Below are 16,366 nucleotides of genomic sequence, written 5' to 3'. Positions count from 1 at the left end.
TAAAGAAATAATGTAAGTTAACTTTTGAGGGTAAATTAGACATTAAATTTGCAACCTATATGAAATGTTAGGCACTTACAGACGAGAAAATGATGATATTACACTCTAAAGTGTGTCAAGTGACTTAATTTGACAAAAAAATTGGATAAAATAGCTTTCAATATAATAGTATGGATGAAATTAGCAATTTCTAATGAATTTAGGGACTTATTTTACCGAAAAAATAATTCAGGGACCTAATTTTCACTAAGGTGATAATTCAGGGACTAAATCGGCACTTCACCCTATATATTAATAGGACATAAAAAGTACAAAAGAACCATTAAGCATATCTAATGAATAGAATAACAATACGCCTACTTCTGAATCTGTCCAATTCTTATTTCCATCGATTGCCTTGACCCCCAAGCTTCCCTAGAGTTTCTAGTTATTCTTCTTTTTTGCCAAGGTTTTAGAAATTTGGTCCGGCCGCAAGTATCTCATCGGTCAGCTTGTTGTCCTTCCCAATCTTGTAGTTTGTGAAAGTCTCAAAGTTCCTCTTGAAGAGGCCAGCCAGCTTCATCAGAGTTTCATTGTATGCATTCATGTCCGACCACTGCAACCACATATAAGATTCGGATATCACATTAATGATGAAGGTCAAGACCGAACAGGGATTTCAAGTCCAAACACTTCAATCTTCTTGTACTTCGCGTTTAAGAGGCTGCCAGAGTGGATGGCGTCAATGATTTTCCTGGTGTAGGGCAACTTAATGCACTTTCCTGATCCATATCTGTAGGAAAGAAAGATGTTTGTTTGGTTCAGATCTTCTCACGGAAATGATTCTCTAAAATTATGATGATAATCGAATTCACATATACCTTCCACCGGACCAGCCAGCATTGCTGCATACTTAGTAGGATGCAACATTAGCACCGAAGCACGCTGATAATGTTGCTGTTGGCTCCTTGATACCATCTTCAGTTCCGGTAACCTATAAATTTATCAACAATTAGTTAATATAGTAACTGAAATGTTACGTGTTCACGAGTACAAATAGAGAAGTTGAATTTACCAGAGCAGTGTAGCCACTGATGAAGTGGTACATGGTCTGAGCAAGGTTTAACTTGCTCACTGGAGGGAGCACACCAAATGCATCGCATGCCAAAATTATGACATTCTTTGGATGTGGACCAACGCATGGTATCTTTGCGTTGGGAATGTATTCGATGGGGTAAGCTGCACGAGTGTTCTCTGCAACCAGAAGAAAAACAGCTCAATATATTATACGGTCCCTCAGAATTATGTATAAGCATAATCAGAGATTCAAACTCAAATTGTGTGAACTTTGGGATGAAAACAATTGATATTTACCTGTAACAGATTTGTCAGAATAGTCCACCTCTCGTGTGTGCTCATCAAACACGATGTTTTCCAACACTGCCAATGAAGAAAAATCCGATAAATTCAAGTCGAATTCAAAAGACCAAACAAATTAAACACTATTACTTCATCATCTTGATTCTATCACATCCACATATCCAAGAAATCAAGGTGATATATTACCAGCGCCAAACTTGATGGCGTTCCAAATATCAGGCTCTTTCTCCCTTGACAGGTCAATGCATTTGGCGTATCAACCACCTTCGATATTTGACACACCGTTCTCAGTTCAGCAGTGTTCATCATCTCCAATCAAGTACCTATTGTGCTCTGTAGACAGAGTCGTCTTTCCAGTACCTAAATAGTAAAATGAAAAGAAAAGGCAAATAGCATCCATAAGAAACAATTAAACTGTCATAGCTAACAGAGAGCGAGAGAGAGTAAGAGAGTAAGAGGGCACATATCATATAGCTGCGAGAGCAAGACGACAACCGCGATCTATTGACGATACTATACCTGACAATCCAAAGAAAAGGGCAACATCTCCATCTTTCCCCATATTGCAGCCAGAATGTAGGGATAGGATTTGTCGCTTAGGCATGAGATAATGCATGACACTGAAAAGGCCTTTCTTCATTTCCCCAGTGTACATGGTGCCGAGGATGACCATTTCCCTCCTAGCAAGATTAAGGTCTATGCTAGTAGAGGATGTCATGTAGTGGGTGCAACGATTACACGAGAACTGGCCAGCATTGTATATAGTGAAGTCCGGAGTACCAGAATTCTCCAGCTCTTCAAGAGTGGGTCGGATACACCTGCGACCCACCGAGTTATAGAATTGTACGTACACTAAGCTAATATCACACATGTTTTCACCTACCTAGACGGAAACCTACGTGCTTAGGGATGATACATAGGTAATACTCAGAAAAGATTAAATGTCAAAACTCATACGCAACGTTAAGAGGACTTATCTGGCAGTCTTACCCAAAGGAGGAAGGAATGTATACATAAACATACACTGCAGAGAAAGCAAATTGTTCATAAAGACTCCTAAGCTTTACTTACATGTTGTGCATGAGCAATGAGTGATAAGCCCTGGCAGACACGACCCGAACTTTGATCTGTTTTCCAGACCCCAGTTCAAAAATTGATCATTTACAAAGACCTGTAAATATCAAAATGTCAATCACCCTTACTCCCCACCACTCGTTTCTTAATCAACAAGGTACGAAAAAGAATATAGCTATACACAAATTATATATCCGTACTCAACAACTAATTTCTTCCCCCAAACATTTATCCCATCTTATAAACAAGACATTTTTTCAGCTACTTTCGTAGTTCATTAAGCTATTTTACATATTTGTAAACATCATAACAATATGGACTGTAAGGAACAGCCTGACTGGTATTAAATTATCAATGCATCATAATGTGTTCTAATATATCTATGCGGTGTTTCAGTGCTAAACAATAATTTCTCAACAAAGTGAACAGTTGACTGGTATTAATGCATGTTCTTTATAAATAATTCCTTCTTTCCCAGTGAAGTAGTGATGAGGTCGAGTACAACACAGCAATACGCATATGATAAATACAGAGCACCGCTCAAACATTGCTACTCCAAATGAAATCTTGGCCAAGGTGTGGAAAAGGACAATGGAGATACCATCACCCACGCATCACTATCTCCTAAAAGCAATATATTGCAAGGATACGAACATGCATGCATTTTTCTTTTTCCTCAACGTGTAAATATTCTAAACCAGGCATACAATCTTTTTACCTGTTTTATAAAATACAAGTAAATCTAGTTTCTAATATAATGACGTGGTATCGAATAAACGCGAGTCAAAATTTCAAACTTATTAACTATAAATTCGTCGTTTCTTAGCAGGAAAAAAAGAAAAGAAAAAGTAAAGACCTTGTCCAAAGAATTCAAGTAATCCACAGCTCTTTCTGTGTGGACCATGAACGTTTGCTCGTCCATTTCAATGTTAGGTGAGCCCCTACAGATGAAGATAACCACCACGTTTAAATATAATTACACACAGTAACAAAAGGTAAAAGTGAAAAATGCGGGCAGTAGTAATTATAGTCAGTTATTACCTTCCCCACCAAAGGTCGTCCTGGGTGGTGTCATCCTTAAGACGCGTTTATCTCTTGGAGAGCGACCAGTTTGGCTCCAGAAAGAGTTGCTAGCGCGCCGCCGGTTGACATAACGAACGACGCGTTTATCTCTGAAGCTGCTGCTTGTGTCGCTCCTCCTCAGAGAGGGTGACGGCAAAGGCACCACCCTGAGTGCCCTTCATTAGGGTGGTGGGTGCCGACTTCTTCTTCTGCAGCGAGTGGAGCTCGTCGATCGTCTGCGCCTTCACAGGTGGCGTGCTGTCGTCGTGACACACCCCATTGTCCTTCTTCTGCGTCTGGATCTTCGCCAGCCCGTTCCTCACCGTTCCGTTACCGTTTGCCGCCGTTGACACCTTTCCGTTTCCGCTCGCAAAGCTGAACTCTCCGTTCCCGTTTGACGCCATCTTCTTCTCTGCCACAAAATAGTCATCTCTTTTATCACGCGATAAGAAAAGTAACAAATGACAATTAGAACGGTTTTTTATTCTCTTTTACGTGTCTACTTCTCTTTTCATATCATATGTTCGTCGGAAAATATTAGTATTTTGGTTTGTTTGAATATTTGGTTTTCTGGGCTTAGTCCGTTAGTATTAGGGTTTCGTTTTCTTACTTATTAGGGTTAGATTAATTCTCTATATATATGATGTTTTGTTGCTCGTTGAACAATATGTCAGTAAAGATGTAGTCAGTTTGTGATAGTCGTTTCGGCGAATCTCGTTTAATAAAATGTTCATAATTATATTTCGTTTGTTCGTCCGTTTATTTCAACTTGCTATCAGAGTAGGATTGAACCGTCGGGTTTAATCTGCTTCTGCTCTGTTCATGTCAGTTTGTTGGTCTCTGTTTGTATGTCTCGGTTCCTTGTCGGTTCCTCTCCGGTTTGTTCTGAATCGCTACTAGATCCTAGATCCACAACCATACCCACACCAGTTTTCGATTGCCGCTGCCACCCCAACTCCAGATACTTTGTTCCCTGACCTGCTGCACATCTTCCGCTGCATCGTCACCCAGCACATCTGCCGTTCGAATCCACCCCGCTGCCAAGCCACCCAGTCACGCCTCCACCCATTGCCTGAAATCTGGCAACTGTCACTTGCTTCCTCGCCTGAAAGCTGCAACCACACCTCGGAGTCTTGGTTCAGAATGTTGGTTTGCACATGTTTTTCGCCTATTTTGCTACTGGAACCGAAGAAAGAAGAAGGAAAAGAAAGGAAAAAATAGAAAAAGAAAACAGGAAAAAGGAAAAAAGAAAAAAGTATGGAGCCCACAATCCGTTGGGCTATTATGATTTGTTTGAAGGCTTTTAGTTGGGCCTTGTTGATTGAAGCCTAGATTGTTCGTTTCCTTGCTTGATTGCTCGCTCTGTCTGCCCGTATTGCAGAGCCTGCCTATCTGCCTGTCTACCTGTCCGCATTGCGGAGCCTGTCTGTCTACCTGTCCGCATTGCGGAGCCTGTCTGTCTATCTGTTCGCGTTGCGGAACCTGCCTATCTGTCGCCTAACAGAGCCAGTCCGCATCTGCTTGTTTGCAAACCCATATCGTATACCGCCATAAGTTTGACGGGGGGTGTTGAAAAATATTAGTATTTTGATTTATTTGAATGTTTGGTTTTCTGGGCATAACCCGTTAGTGTTAGGGTTTCGTTTTCTTGCTTATTAGGGTTAGGTTAGTTCTCTATATATATGATGTTTTGTAGCTCGTTGAACAATATGTCAGTAAAGATGTAGTCCGTTGGTGATAGTCATTTCGGCAAATCTCGTTTAATAAAATGTTCATAGTTATATTTCGTTTGTTCGTCCGTTTATTTCAACTATATTTATGTGATCAGCAATAGACACATAAAACTAATAACGCCACGCCATGATACAAAAACTTTTTCTGCGTTAATCTCATGATTAGAGAAAAATACAAACACGACAATAACAAAATTATAGAGGGAAGTTACCAGAAATTGAGAGGTGGAGGGGAAAAAAATGAAGAGGAGACTAATGGAAAATGAAAAATAATGAGGGAGTGAGAGAGAGCATCAAAGTTGAGAGTATTGAGTAATTGGTGAGGCAAAAGAGGGGTGAGGGGGGTTGGGGGAGAACTCTGGTTACAATCTAACCATGGTTAAATCCTATCTCTCCGAGTCCTTAGCTCACCTAGGTAAGGATAAAGACCAGCACCAATTCCATGCTGCCATCACCATTCTATTTCCAACCAATTGTTAGAGTCAGTTTCCTCATTTGTCCTTTTTTGATTAATTGGTTGGAAACGTATGTTTTTGTGGAGTTTTTACTCATTTTAGGCGCTAATACGTAGCGTATTCTATATTTGTGCATTGAAACGCGGAAAAAATGATCGGCGTCCTTGCCGCAAGAACCGTCGCTGGTTGGTTCAATTTCAGCCGTCGATTGCTTTTAAGTCGCTCCTATTAGTTGATGGGCAGCAGCTTTATCCTCACGAGTGGACTGAGCAGCACTCTAACATGAGTAAAATTAGGCAACTGAAGTATACTTGGTCTTTAATCATATCCATAATCCAACTAGTAATTTGATAAAAAAAAAAAGAAAAAGAAAAAATATGGCCGGTAACTGAGAGAGAAAAATGGATATGGTTTTGACTCCTTAAATTCAGATATGGTTTTGTCTCTGTAAGAGCAATTCCACCGGGACTTGCTTTGCCCAGCCCCCAGCACAAAAAACAGCCTGGCCCTCAGTGAATTTGCTCCAGCCCACAAAGTTGCCTGGCACCCAGCCCATGCCAGGCAACAGCCCAGCCCAATTTTGACAGACCAAGAAGCTGGCCTATTTGGCTGGCGCGTGCACGACAAGCGCGCCTGGGCGCGAGTAGCCGACAGGCTGCAGAGGGGCTGTCAGCCCACTTGTGTTCCGGATCCCATCAGTGACGTGGCATGCTCATAGCCGTTGGATTTCCAACGGCTAGTTTTTCTAGACCGTTGGATTTCCAACGGTAAAAGAAATTTAAATTTTACTTTTAAAATAGACCGTCCGATCACAGATCAACGGTCTACGTTAATTATCTAAATTAAAATTTATTAAAAAATACAGAAAAAATATTAAAAAATACAGAAAATTTTAAAAAATTTATTTATTTATTCTATAAATACCTAACTCTCATCTTCCACCTTACACCACATTTCAATATTTTCTACACTTTCTACCAAAGCTTTCATATACTTTTTGTGTGAAAAAAAAATACCAAAAAGCTTGTGGTTGAAGAATAAAGTGTATTTGATGAGTTTATGTAATTTCATTTTAGTGTGTTTTTTTATAGTTTATTTGATGAGTATGTAATTTTATTTTAGTGTGTATTTTTTTTTAAAGTTTATTTGAAATTTTATCTTAAATTGGTTAAAAATCTTATCCAAAATAAACTTAAAAAAAAAAACACACCAAATAAATGCGCTGGGTGCCAGCGCATTTTTTTAGGGGTGGACATGCCTTGGCCTATTACTGTTCACTCCAGTCTATTACTGTTCACTTGAGTGGATAAATGCGCTGGGTGCTGGCGCAAAGTCCTTAGGGGTGGAATTGCTCTAATTGTAACTCCTTAAATTTCGATGATCTGTGGATAGGATTAAATAAAACTTATTATGTTTCCACCATAATTTGCAGACAGAAAATTGCTCTTTAATTGACAAAAACAAGAGAGTGGAAAAACAGAAAGGGATATGGAGGATGGCAGTATACGTCACACTGGTACTAATTGAGACCGAACATGATCGCTGATATAGTGCTCCGTTCTAAAGACAACGAAATATATTGAATTGTAACGTTACAAAACGCTGAATTCGTGTATATATACTGTTCTCAAAATAGAGAGATTTTGTATTGTGACTAGTATACGGGATAGTATATCACGTGTTATTATATAAATGATGAAATATGTATGTTACAAAGTTAATAACATAAAAATAAGTTTTTTTACCACTTATATAAAAGTACATAATATACTACCCGTATTAAAAATGATTATGAAAATTTTCTCCTCATAATAATTCTCCCACACAGTCCAATGCCATTTGCCAGTCATGGTGCATCAATAACGAAGAATCATGGACACAGTTGATTTTGACACAAGATGAGATAAGGATTAAAATTACTCCATTCAAATTATATATATACTAAAAGAGAAAATCAACTGAAACACTGTTTATAAGCACAATATATTCTCTATTTTACTCCTACTTGATTTGTTTAATTTCATTTTTACTAGGTTTACACATATTGGACGCGTGTTGCTGATCGTGAACGCGTGTTCTCTCTCAGATTTCTCGAGCTCTCTCTCGAAGGTTTAGTAAACCTTTCCATTTCCTTCCAGTGCTGATCTCTCCAATCAGAACCCACGAACTACAAACACAAATCCACTAAATGTCTTCCTTCTCTCTTCCTCTCACTCGCCTTTCTACTTTTTCTCTCTTTAAAATTCCATCTCTCTCCAAAATTCCATTTCTCTCTCCTCCTTCAAACCACTTTATCTCTCCAGAAGTCCATCGCCACTGCCTTTTCTCTAATGGTTGAATTTGGGTCTACATAAACCCTTCGATCTTTTATTTGTAGGGTTTTGAAAAGGGTTAGCTGATTTGATTAGAGAAGATTGAGAATTTGAGAAAAAATGAATCTTTTAAATTTTTATTCCTATCATTTTGATGTCTTTTTTTTTGTTGTATTTTAATTGCAGAGGATGAGCATGATGTTGTTTGGTTTTGGCTGGAGAAAGAGAAGCCACATGAATGCCCAGTCTGCACACATTAGGTTGTGGTAAGTGGAGGCTTGAACTTGATGTGATAGAATTATTATTATTTTTTTCCAGCTTCCTAAGACTTTTATGTTATTATTTGGATTATGATCCAATGGCACGTGGTTGGAACTACTGGTAGTGTTTTGAAGGAACAAGAAGACACATAATAGAACCTGAATGGGAAGAAGAAAGAAGAAAGCCAGCTTTTCAACCGATAAGCTATAATCAATCCCCTCGATCTCCTCATCGGCGGCGGCGGTGGTGACCACCAGGTTCACCTTTTTAATTTCATTTTAATTTTTGCTCTTTTTAGTCAATTTAACAAATGAAGAATCTGAAAACGTTAAGCACTCCAAACGGTTGACCAAATTTAAACTGAAAATTGAGCCTATTTAAGAGAGTTGATTAGTGAAGAATGCTTACTTTTGTTACCTAGAGGTGTTTATAAAGAATCTGATGTAACATATAGTATTAACTAGAAGTCTATCACAACATCCCACAGTCTATCATAATCTCTCCAGACCCTTTTTTCACTGATATTGTGTGTCCTGCAAAACTTATTTTTTGTGCAGATTAATTCAAAATCATGCTATGGATATACATGGGAAATTGCAAACAAGTTTCCATCTATCCCAGATATCTTTTTTTTTTCTCTCAGTTTTATGTGTTATTTTACAATTAGTTTGTCTATCTGCTCTAGCTTTAAAGAAAGGATCCAAAATTTACATTGCTCGGTAATCTATAAACATTGAAAACAATAGAAGGTTAGTTGTTGTATGCAAGTTTTTGAGAAAATGGTGTTGAGAATCTGATAATTTGGGAGATGCAAGGTTTTGAAAAAATGGTATTGAGAATATGATAATTTGGGAGTGAGTGATCATAAGACCAAAACAAATCGGAATTGTTATTTCTGACAAAGCTTCTTTATTTCAACTTCAGGCATTTCCTAGCTTAGAATATTTCTTGAGGACCAGAATGTAGTTTTCGTTTTTAGAATATTGTCATTTGACTTGCTGAAATATTCAGGAACCTAAGTTTAAATGGTGCTCTCATCTCTATGATCTAGAGCTGATCAAATTTTATGACTAATTAAACTATTGTTTACTTGCAAAGATGTCATTAACTTTCAATTGACTTTTGTAGTACGTTTGGAACCAAGCTGAATTTGATATCATTAAGCTAAAGACAAGAATTAGTCCATTTCCATCTCAAAAAGCAGCAGATGACAATTAAACCACCATGCATCAGGTAACCTTCACGCTCAGATTGCATTCAATGGCTATCTAGACCAAAAGAACCTACAGTAGATCATTACTAACTCGGGGTAGATTAAAAAGAGTTTAGGTCTGGCGGACTTTTACAGTTTAGGGAAGAATACCAAGATTTACATTTTGTTTAACTCCCTAAATAAACATGTGCATTTTGTTAATAGTATTGAAAACTATTGTATAAAACATTTTCCAGGGGATTTTGTTGATTATGTAACTGTGAATTTTGGGCATTTAGAGAGTTTTGGAGGTTCTACGATTTATGGTACCGTGCATCGTATAAGGCTTAAGAAGTCACCATTACATCTCTTATCTAAGAGCCAATATTTAAGTTGGTGAGTAAACAATAAAATGAGTGTTATGCAAGTTAATTAAGTTCTGCATATTGATTTTAAGGCTAATTATGTTGTGTTACGTATAAGTACACACCAATTATATTCTTTCGAAGAATACATTAGTTTATATAGTAGCACAATGATTGCGAACATTGAAAAATCTCAAGTAACTTAAATTATCATGCTAGATCCTAAACTTTTCTAATCTTTGCTTACAAAGAGTTGATGACTAGGTAGTGATTTCTATTGAGCACCAGTTATTTGCACCTCTTTTCCCTCCTTCCATAATTGAAGTGCTTTTGACTCTATGTAGTAATGATTTACAAGATAAAATTGTAGAATTTTTTTTCTTCCATTGTGTTTCCTTTTTCAAAAATTAAGATAGAAAGGGAATGCTATGATAATTTGAGGTTTTTGTTTTGATATTCATATGTGTACTTTAGCTGGTACATAAAAAAGAGATTTGGTTTGTAGATATAGTCATTAGTAATGCTTTTATGGTTTTCTTTAATGTGGAGAAAATTGGGATTCCTTTTAAAAGATTTTATTGCTCATATGGTTAGGGAGTACTTACAAGAACTTCGTTTTCTTTATCAGACAGTAGAAGAATAGTGCAAGTGAATGAACTTATGAGGACTGGCTTATAGATGGATGACTTCCTAATCTATATGACTACCATTTTTAGTGTTACTGTCAATTTTTCATTAATCCATTCATTGTAAATCAATTTGAAATTTCATTCATCTACTGCAACCTATTGATTTGTCCATTTTACTATTCAAGTTTGTCAAAAACTTGCTCAAAGAGCAAACTGTCAGTGTGATTTGAGCTGGTTGTAAATAGTATCATCTCTTTTGTAAATAACACTTTAAAATCATCTCTTTCAATATAAACATATTATATGTAAAATAATATCATCTTAAAATAATCTCTCTCAGTATAACACTTTAATTTTTTATTTGCCTTTTGGGTTTTTTCCATTTTCAACAAATAAAAAAAATTAGTATTGGACTGAGGCATAGGTGTACTATTAATGACAGGAAAGTGGAGTTTATGGATTATTTAAGGAAAAATATTTATTGGGTTGAAGGAAATTGTTCATTAGATTTATCAAGTTTTGTGTTTTCCCTATTAATATCAATTTAAAAAAAATATATATGTCATGTTTTGTTGGGCTATTTCCCACTTCTGGGTTTTTGTTTTTAATCCATATGGGTTTCTTATTTTAGTTACGAGGGCTATTAATTCTTTTTTTTTTTTTGGTTTTGATTGCGTAGAATTTTGTGTGGGGGTGCTTACAGTGCAAGAAAATGAGTTGAAGAACAAGCAGACGGTAGAGGAGAGGCGCCGAAAAGAGGGGGAGAAAGCAAAGCAGGCACCTCTTGTCTTACAATTCTGGTCTTTTTTCTTTTAGTTATAGATTGGTGGCGGGATTCTAGATGAATCCATATATTGGGTATTGTAAATTGACATATAGAGTTATGAATGTTTAAATTTATGCTAGACAGTTCTACAATTATACATATTGGTCGATTTGTTTTGACTTTAATTTGAAGCCAAATTTTTCTCGACCCTCTCTGCGGTGGAATCAGTCCTTTCCCATTTTCGAATGGAAAGCGCAGATGGTTGATTCATGACTTACTATGTTGGTTTGATTATTACTTGGATTTTTACTTTCAATAGGCATCCTCTTTTCTATTTGGTTTAAGGCGAGCTTCCAAGATTTACCTCACCCTTTTTATTTTCTTTGATGAACTGGATGGTGTGGAAAATCCAAAAGAGAAAAGATCACTGTTTTCTTTTTTATCAATGCTCTGCCCTACTATTTTTATCCATGACAGTATGATATTAAGGGTTTTACTTCAACTTTTTTTTCCCTTTATGTGTTCTCACTACCAATTGCAGTGTGAAATATTGATATTTGGGAAAGCACAAGAGGTGTGCTTGGTTATTGAATTTCTTAATGGTGATTATTTTTTATTCATTGGTTTCAAAATTAATGTCTTATTTCTACCATTTTCATTATTGTTCTGTTGTTTTAAGTTACAAATGAAATGTTATACATGTTAAGTGTTATACATGTTAGGTAGAATTAAGAAGTGAATTAGGTCCTCTTTATAATGCAGGGGATAATTCTATGGGTGTTAACTTGGTTTGTAGATTGATTGTTTAGCTATTGTAGACATCGAAATTTCGGTAAATAAATGTTGACCGACAAATCAAAGTGTCAACGCTCATGTATTACATAAATTTTACACGTAGCGTGTGACTCAACGAAAATTGAAATAAGTTGGAAAAGTCATCAAATAGGACACGTGTCAACACCTGGCAGAAACGACTTATTTCATCTGGAATATTATATTCAAAATTAGGCCTTGGAAAATTCTATAAATACAAGCCCATTTCATTCATTTGAAGGAGGAATTCATATTACACCTTGAAGCTCTGAAGCTCTGAAACTCCGAAGCTCTCAAGCATCCAGGTTCCCGAAGAATCAAGAAAGCTCTCTTCGTTCTTCGTTCATCGTTCATCCAAGATCAAGCCCCAACGGCCCTTTGGATCAACAATCATCCACCAATTCAAGATCAAGCCCCCGACGGCCCTTGAAGAAAGCACCATCGTTCATCATCCGTTCATCCAAGATCAAGCCCCAACGGCCCTTTGGATCAACAACGTCGACAAATCCACACACATCCAACCGTTCTTCAAGATTAAGCCCAAAAGCCCTTGAAGATCCGTTCATCACTGTTCTTCAAGATCAAGCCCAAAAGCCCTTGAAGATCCGTTCATCACTGTTCTTCAAGATCAAGTCCCAACGGCTTCTTGAAGATCCGCTCAAATCCACCTTCAAAGATCAAGCCCACGGCCCTTTGAAGAAACTTCCAACAATTCATCCAAGATCAAGCATCAACGGCCCTTGGATCAACAAAACATCCACCAATCAACACCTTACGGAGATCGAATCAGAGGATCAAAATAGAGAGAGATTGTAACCCAAAATCATCAAATACAAATATTTGTTTGTGCACGTTTGTTCTTGTCTCTTTCGTTTCAGGAATTTTCCGTGTTCACAGCTATAACATCAAATCTCAATATTTACAATTTACAATATAAAAATGCACTGATCTAAATAAGAGACTATAAAGTCATTGAAAAAATGTCCTCTCTAATTGGTATAAAACCAGATTCTTTTCCACCAAAAAAAAACTGGGTAACCATACTTTATCCTTTTTTTTTTGGTAGTATAAACATGTTGATGTATAAATTAATTGCATGTATTTTAATATTTCATATTTTTCCTTTGCCTAGGTTGCTTTCTTCACAAACAAGAGTACTGGAGGGAAACTTTAGGTGCTTCAGTGAATGACTTTGATTTTTATTTTTTTTATTTTTTTTATGTAGAGACACAAGTTCTACGATTGTTTGTGTGTGGACTGTATAGATTAAATCCTTTGTTTGTTAAAATCTTCTAACATTTTTAATATAAATAATATTAATCGTCTATGATAATTTTGTTTACAATTTCTAATCCCGCAGCAACGCGCGGGGTACCAATTTATAGTATATTACTAAATATTCTTGCTTTTATTACTGGCATGTGCGAGCTTTTAACTTTTTGTGGATAAAATGCAGGGTGCATGTATTCACCGTTACTAAACCATGCAATGTAAGTGCAATTAATAAAGTATCTTCCTTTCCAAAAAGAAATTAATAACCTGATTTGGCAAGTGATCGATTTCTCTGTGATTAGGAAATTCTTCTTTAATTCATTGTATTCTGAGTTCTCACCTGCACAAATTTCACAATAATTACACGACCAATTCCTCTAATAGAGACTAGTGCTCCAACTTCTAAACGCTCAACCTGCAGAGTACTGGAATGATTTTAGTTCTTAAGGTCCTTTAAATATTTGGAAATTACATTGAAGTTCAGAAGCTTACATTTTCTATGAAAACCAAGCAACCATTTCTGGTTGCAAAGGATGCTTCTCCTGATAAATTGTCAATGATGATAGGATCCAACACAAAATGCACAAAAAGCTTCTTCCTTGTCAACGACTGCAACAAATAGAATAAACTGTAAGTAGGATGAATACAAATAGTTTTTCTGACATCCCAAACCACACCATAGGATCTCCCTAACAGGTCACCTTTCGGATTCATGTTATACTAAATACAAAAGTAGCATGAATGAGTGATTGGGTGTACGACAATTTGTGATTCTCACCATAAAATGACCCGCAGTTGTGCACACGCAGGGCTACATATACTGACAAACATACGGGAATTACAACTACACAAAATAACAGAATTTATATATGTTAATAATTCTAAAGCAGGCGCCAAATAATGGTGGACAAGACCGGAGTCCCTTCTGTTTGGCTTGAATAGGTGTCGGTTGTTAAACCAAGTCACAGTCCTTTGGCATAAAGATATTTGGGTTTTAACCACATTGCTTGATTTAAACATCGAAAAACATTCAAGGTGAACCAAAGGGCTTCCATATATGTGACATGTGATGAGCACCTGCAGCTGCCATGGAAAACCTACACTAACTGAACCATCGAATTTCACCATTAGCACCAAAGGACTCGGACATTTCTTAATGCATACAAGAAATCCCCCGGTTTTTAATTTTTTTGAATTTGGGTGTCTCTGTCTATGCTTTTCAAAAGCATTCAAACGAACAATTTATAAAATTCAAATGGACTTATATTTCTGTGTTCTATAATCTCATCCGAAGAGCAATCATGTCGTTCTTTCCAGGTGCTGCACATTATTACTATCAATGGTATATAACTTTACAGAAAACTACTTGATTATAGATAAGCACAATAGCTACGATGTTAATGTGCCAATTGACAGGTATTTGTCTGAGGAAAGTCGGCAGACCATCTTCATTTTACATCATATCTTCACAACACTTACGACTATCTCACTAAGTGCTTCTACCTATCAATAGCAGCTTTGCGAAAGTAACCAAACAGACTTTCAGTAGCTTGCCGACTGTAACTTCACAAATTCCCTAGCAAGACCAATTTGACTTAAATCTCCATGAATTTTTCCGACCTCATATAATTCAGAGCCAAGAAGGCCTGATTCGGTATGCTGTGGCTTACAAAAAGCTGCTCGTAAAAGCAAAGCACCTAAAATAGAAGAACAACAGCAGCAAAAGCATCTTCTTAAAAACTTATCGCACGGTTGGTTCTTGTTTCAATATACTTTCGCGGTTGTATGTTACTCTTTCGTTTATTCTAACAAAATTTCTTCCACCTTACTTGCTCAACACTCAAAACTCATGCTGTCATCAAATCGGAGAAAATGTAGCAATGAAAGTATATATTACGTCCTCCAGTAGAGCTAGATACCTTGCTTCATATAAGTGCAATGCCTTACTCTCAGAGGGAACTAGAACCTGTAATTTCGAAAACCAGTTTTTCGAAAATTAGAAATAATTGTTCTTACTGTAAGAAATAAACACAAACAAAAGAATTAATCATTCCAAGCAATCCAAATATTAACTAAATTAAATCACACAAATATAATGATGTTCAAAAACAACAGCAGACATAATCGTAGCCAAGTTGGTTAGAGCATAGTGCTCCCTTCCACCGCGAAGTTCGGACTGAAAAATAAAAAGATTGAGTTTAAAGAAAGAGAAATTGAAGTGAAAACCTCGTTCAAGGGAAAGGGAAGGAGCGGGAGCTCCAATTCCACCAAGGGGGTGGCGTTTGAAGGAGCCAAGTGGCGGCATCGTTTCAGTTTCTTCCTGGTAAAACTGAAACCAATGGAACTATAGAGCATAGTGCTTACTGTAAGAAATAAACACAAACAAAAGAATTAATCATTCCAAGCAATCCAAATATTAACTAAATTAAATCACACAAATATAATGATGTTCAAAAACAACAGCAGACATAATCGTAGCCAAATCGGTTAGAGCATAGTGCTCCCTTCCGCCGCGAAGTTCGGACTGAAAAATAAAAAGATTGAGTTTAAAGAAGCCGTTTTCCAGTCCAAACTTAAGAGTTTTTATTTTTAACCGAATGTGTGAGTGGGTGTGCCATTTGTCCGAACTTAAGAGTTTAAATAAAAAGATTGGCACACCTAAACTTAAGATTGCCGCCAGGTATGAATAAAAAAAGATTGGCACACCAAATATGTCCGAACTTAAGAGTTTAAATAAAAAGATTGGCACACCTAAACTTAAGAGTTTTTTCGATATGAGGTGAAGTTACCCATTTTCCATACTTTCTCTAGTTTTTTTTTTTGGATATTTCCATGGAAAATCAACCGTATCGAATAAATTTTAAACTCTGTTCTTGTCACACTTCCAAGTTCAAATTATGAACACACGCGGCATGGCTACAATCTAGTACAATTCAAGGGTCAATGAAATTCCAAGGGTAAATTATAGTTTTTGCGGTATCAAATTTGTGTCAAATTGCAACTTCATACAATATCTTATTGCAATGTCATGTAAAAAATTTAGGATTTCAATTTCATTATATTGTTGTAGTCC

General features: G+C 36.7%; 1 protein-coding gene, 1 long non-coding RNA gene and 1 pseudogene across 4 annotated transcripts; 1 reads left to right on the top strand and 2 right to left on the bottom strand.

Moving 5' to 3' along the window:
* Window positions 1–331: 331 nt before the first annotated feature.
* On the bottom strand, window positions 332–3,948 carry LOC108172996 (phosphoenolpyruvate carboxykinase (ATP) 1-like; annotated as a pseudogene).
* Window positions 3,949–7,787: 3,839 nt separating this feature from the next.
* LOC114821518 (uncharacterized) lies at window positions 7,788–10,756 on the top strand. 3 transcript variants are annotated; one of them, XR_011576377.1, is made up of 5 exons: window positions 7,788–8,073; window positions 8,182–8,261; window positions 8,381–8,513; window positions 9,385–9,489; window positions 10,442–10,756. It is a non-coding gene; the product is annotated as an uncharacterized lncRNA (long non-coding RNA). The 3 variants fall into 3 exon arrangements; XR_011576376.1 differs by having other exon boundaries at window positions 7,788–8,027; window positions 9,385–10,756; XR_003768930.2 differs by having other exon boundaries at window positions 9,385–10,756.
* Window positions 10,757–12,912: 2,156 nt separating this feature from the next.
* On the bottom strand, window positions 12,913–15,765 carry LOC139191997 (uncharacterized). The gene is made up of 5 exons (XM_070813040.1): window positions 15,520–15,765; window positions 15,191–15,259; window positions 13,786–13,902; window positions 13,634–13,708; window positions 12,913–12,918 (listed from the first exon to the last, which is right to left on the bottom strand). The coding sequence occupies exons 1-5, from the start codon at window positions 15,646–15,648 to the stop codon at window positions 12,913–12,915; spliced, it is 396 nt and encodes a 131-aa protein (XP_070669141.1). The 5' UTR covers window positions 15,649–15,765.
* Window positions 15,766–16,366: the final 601 nt, after the last annotated feature.

This window comes from Malus domestica, chromosome 15 (genome assembly GCF_042453785.1).
Source record: "Malus domestica chromosome 15, GDT2T_hap1".
Classification (NCBI taxonomy): domain Eukaryota; kingdom Viridiplantae; phylum Streptophyta; class Magnoliopsida; order Rosales; family Rosaceae; genus Malus; species Malus domestica.
This window is presented reverse-complemented; position numbering and strand designations above follow the sequence as displayed.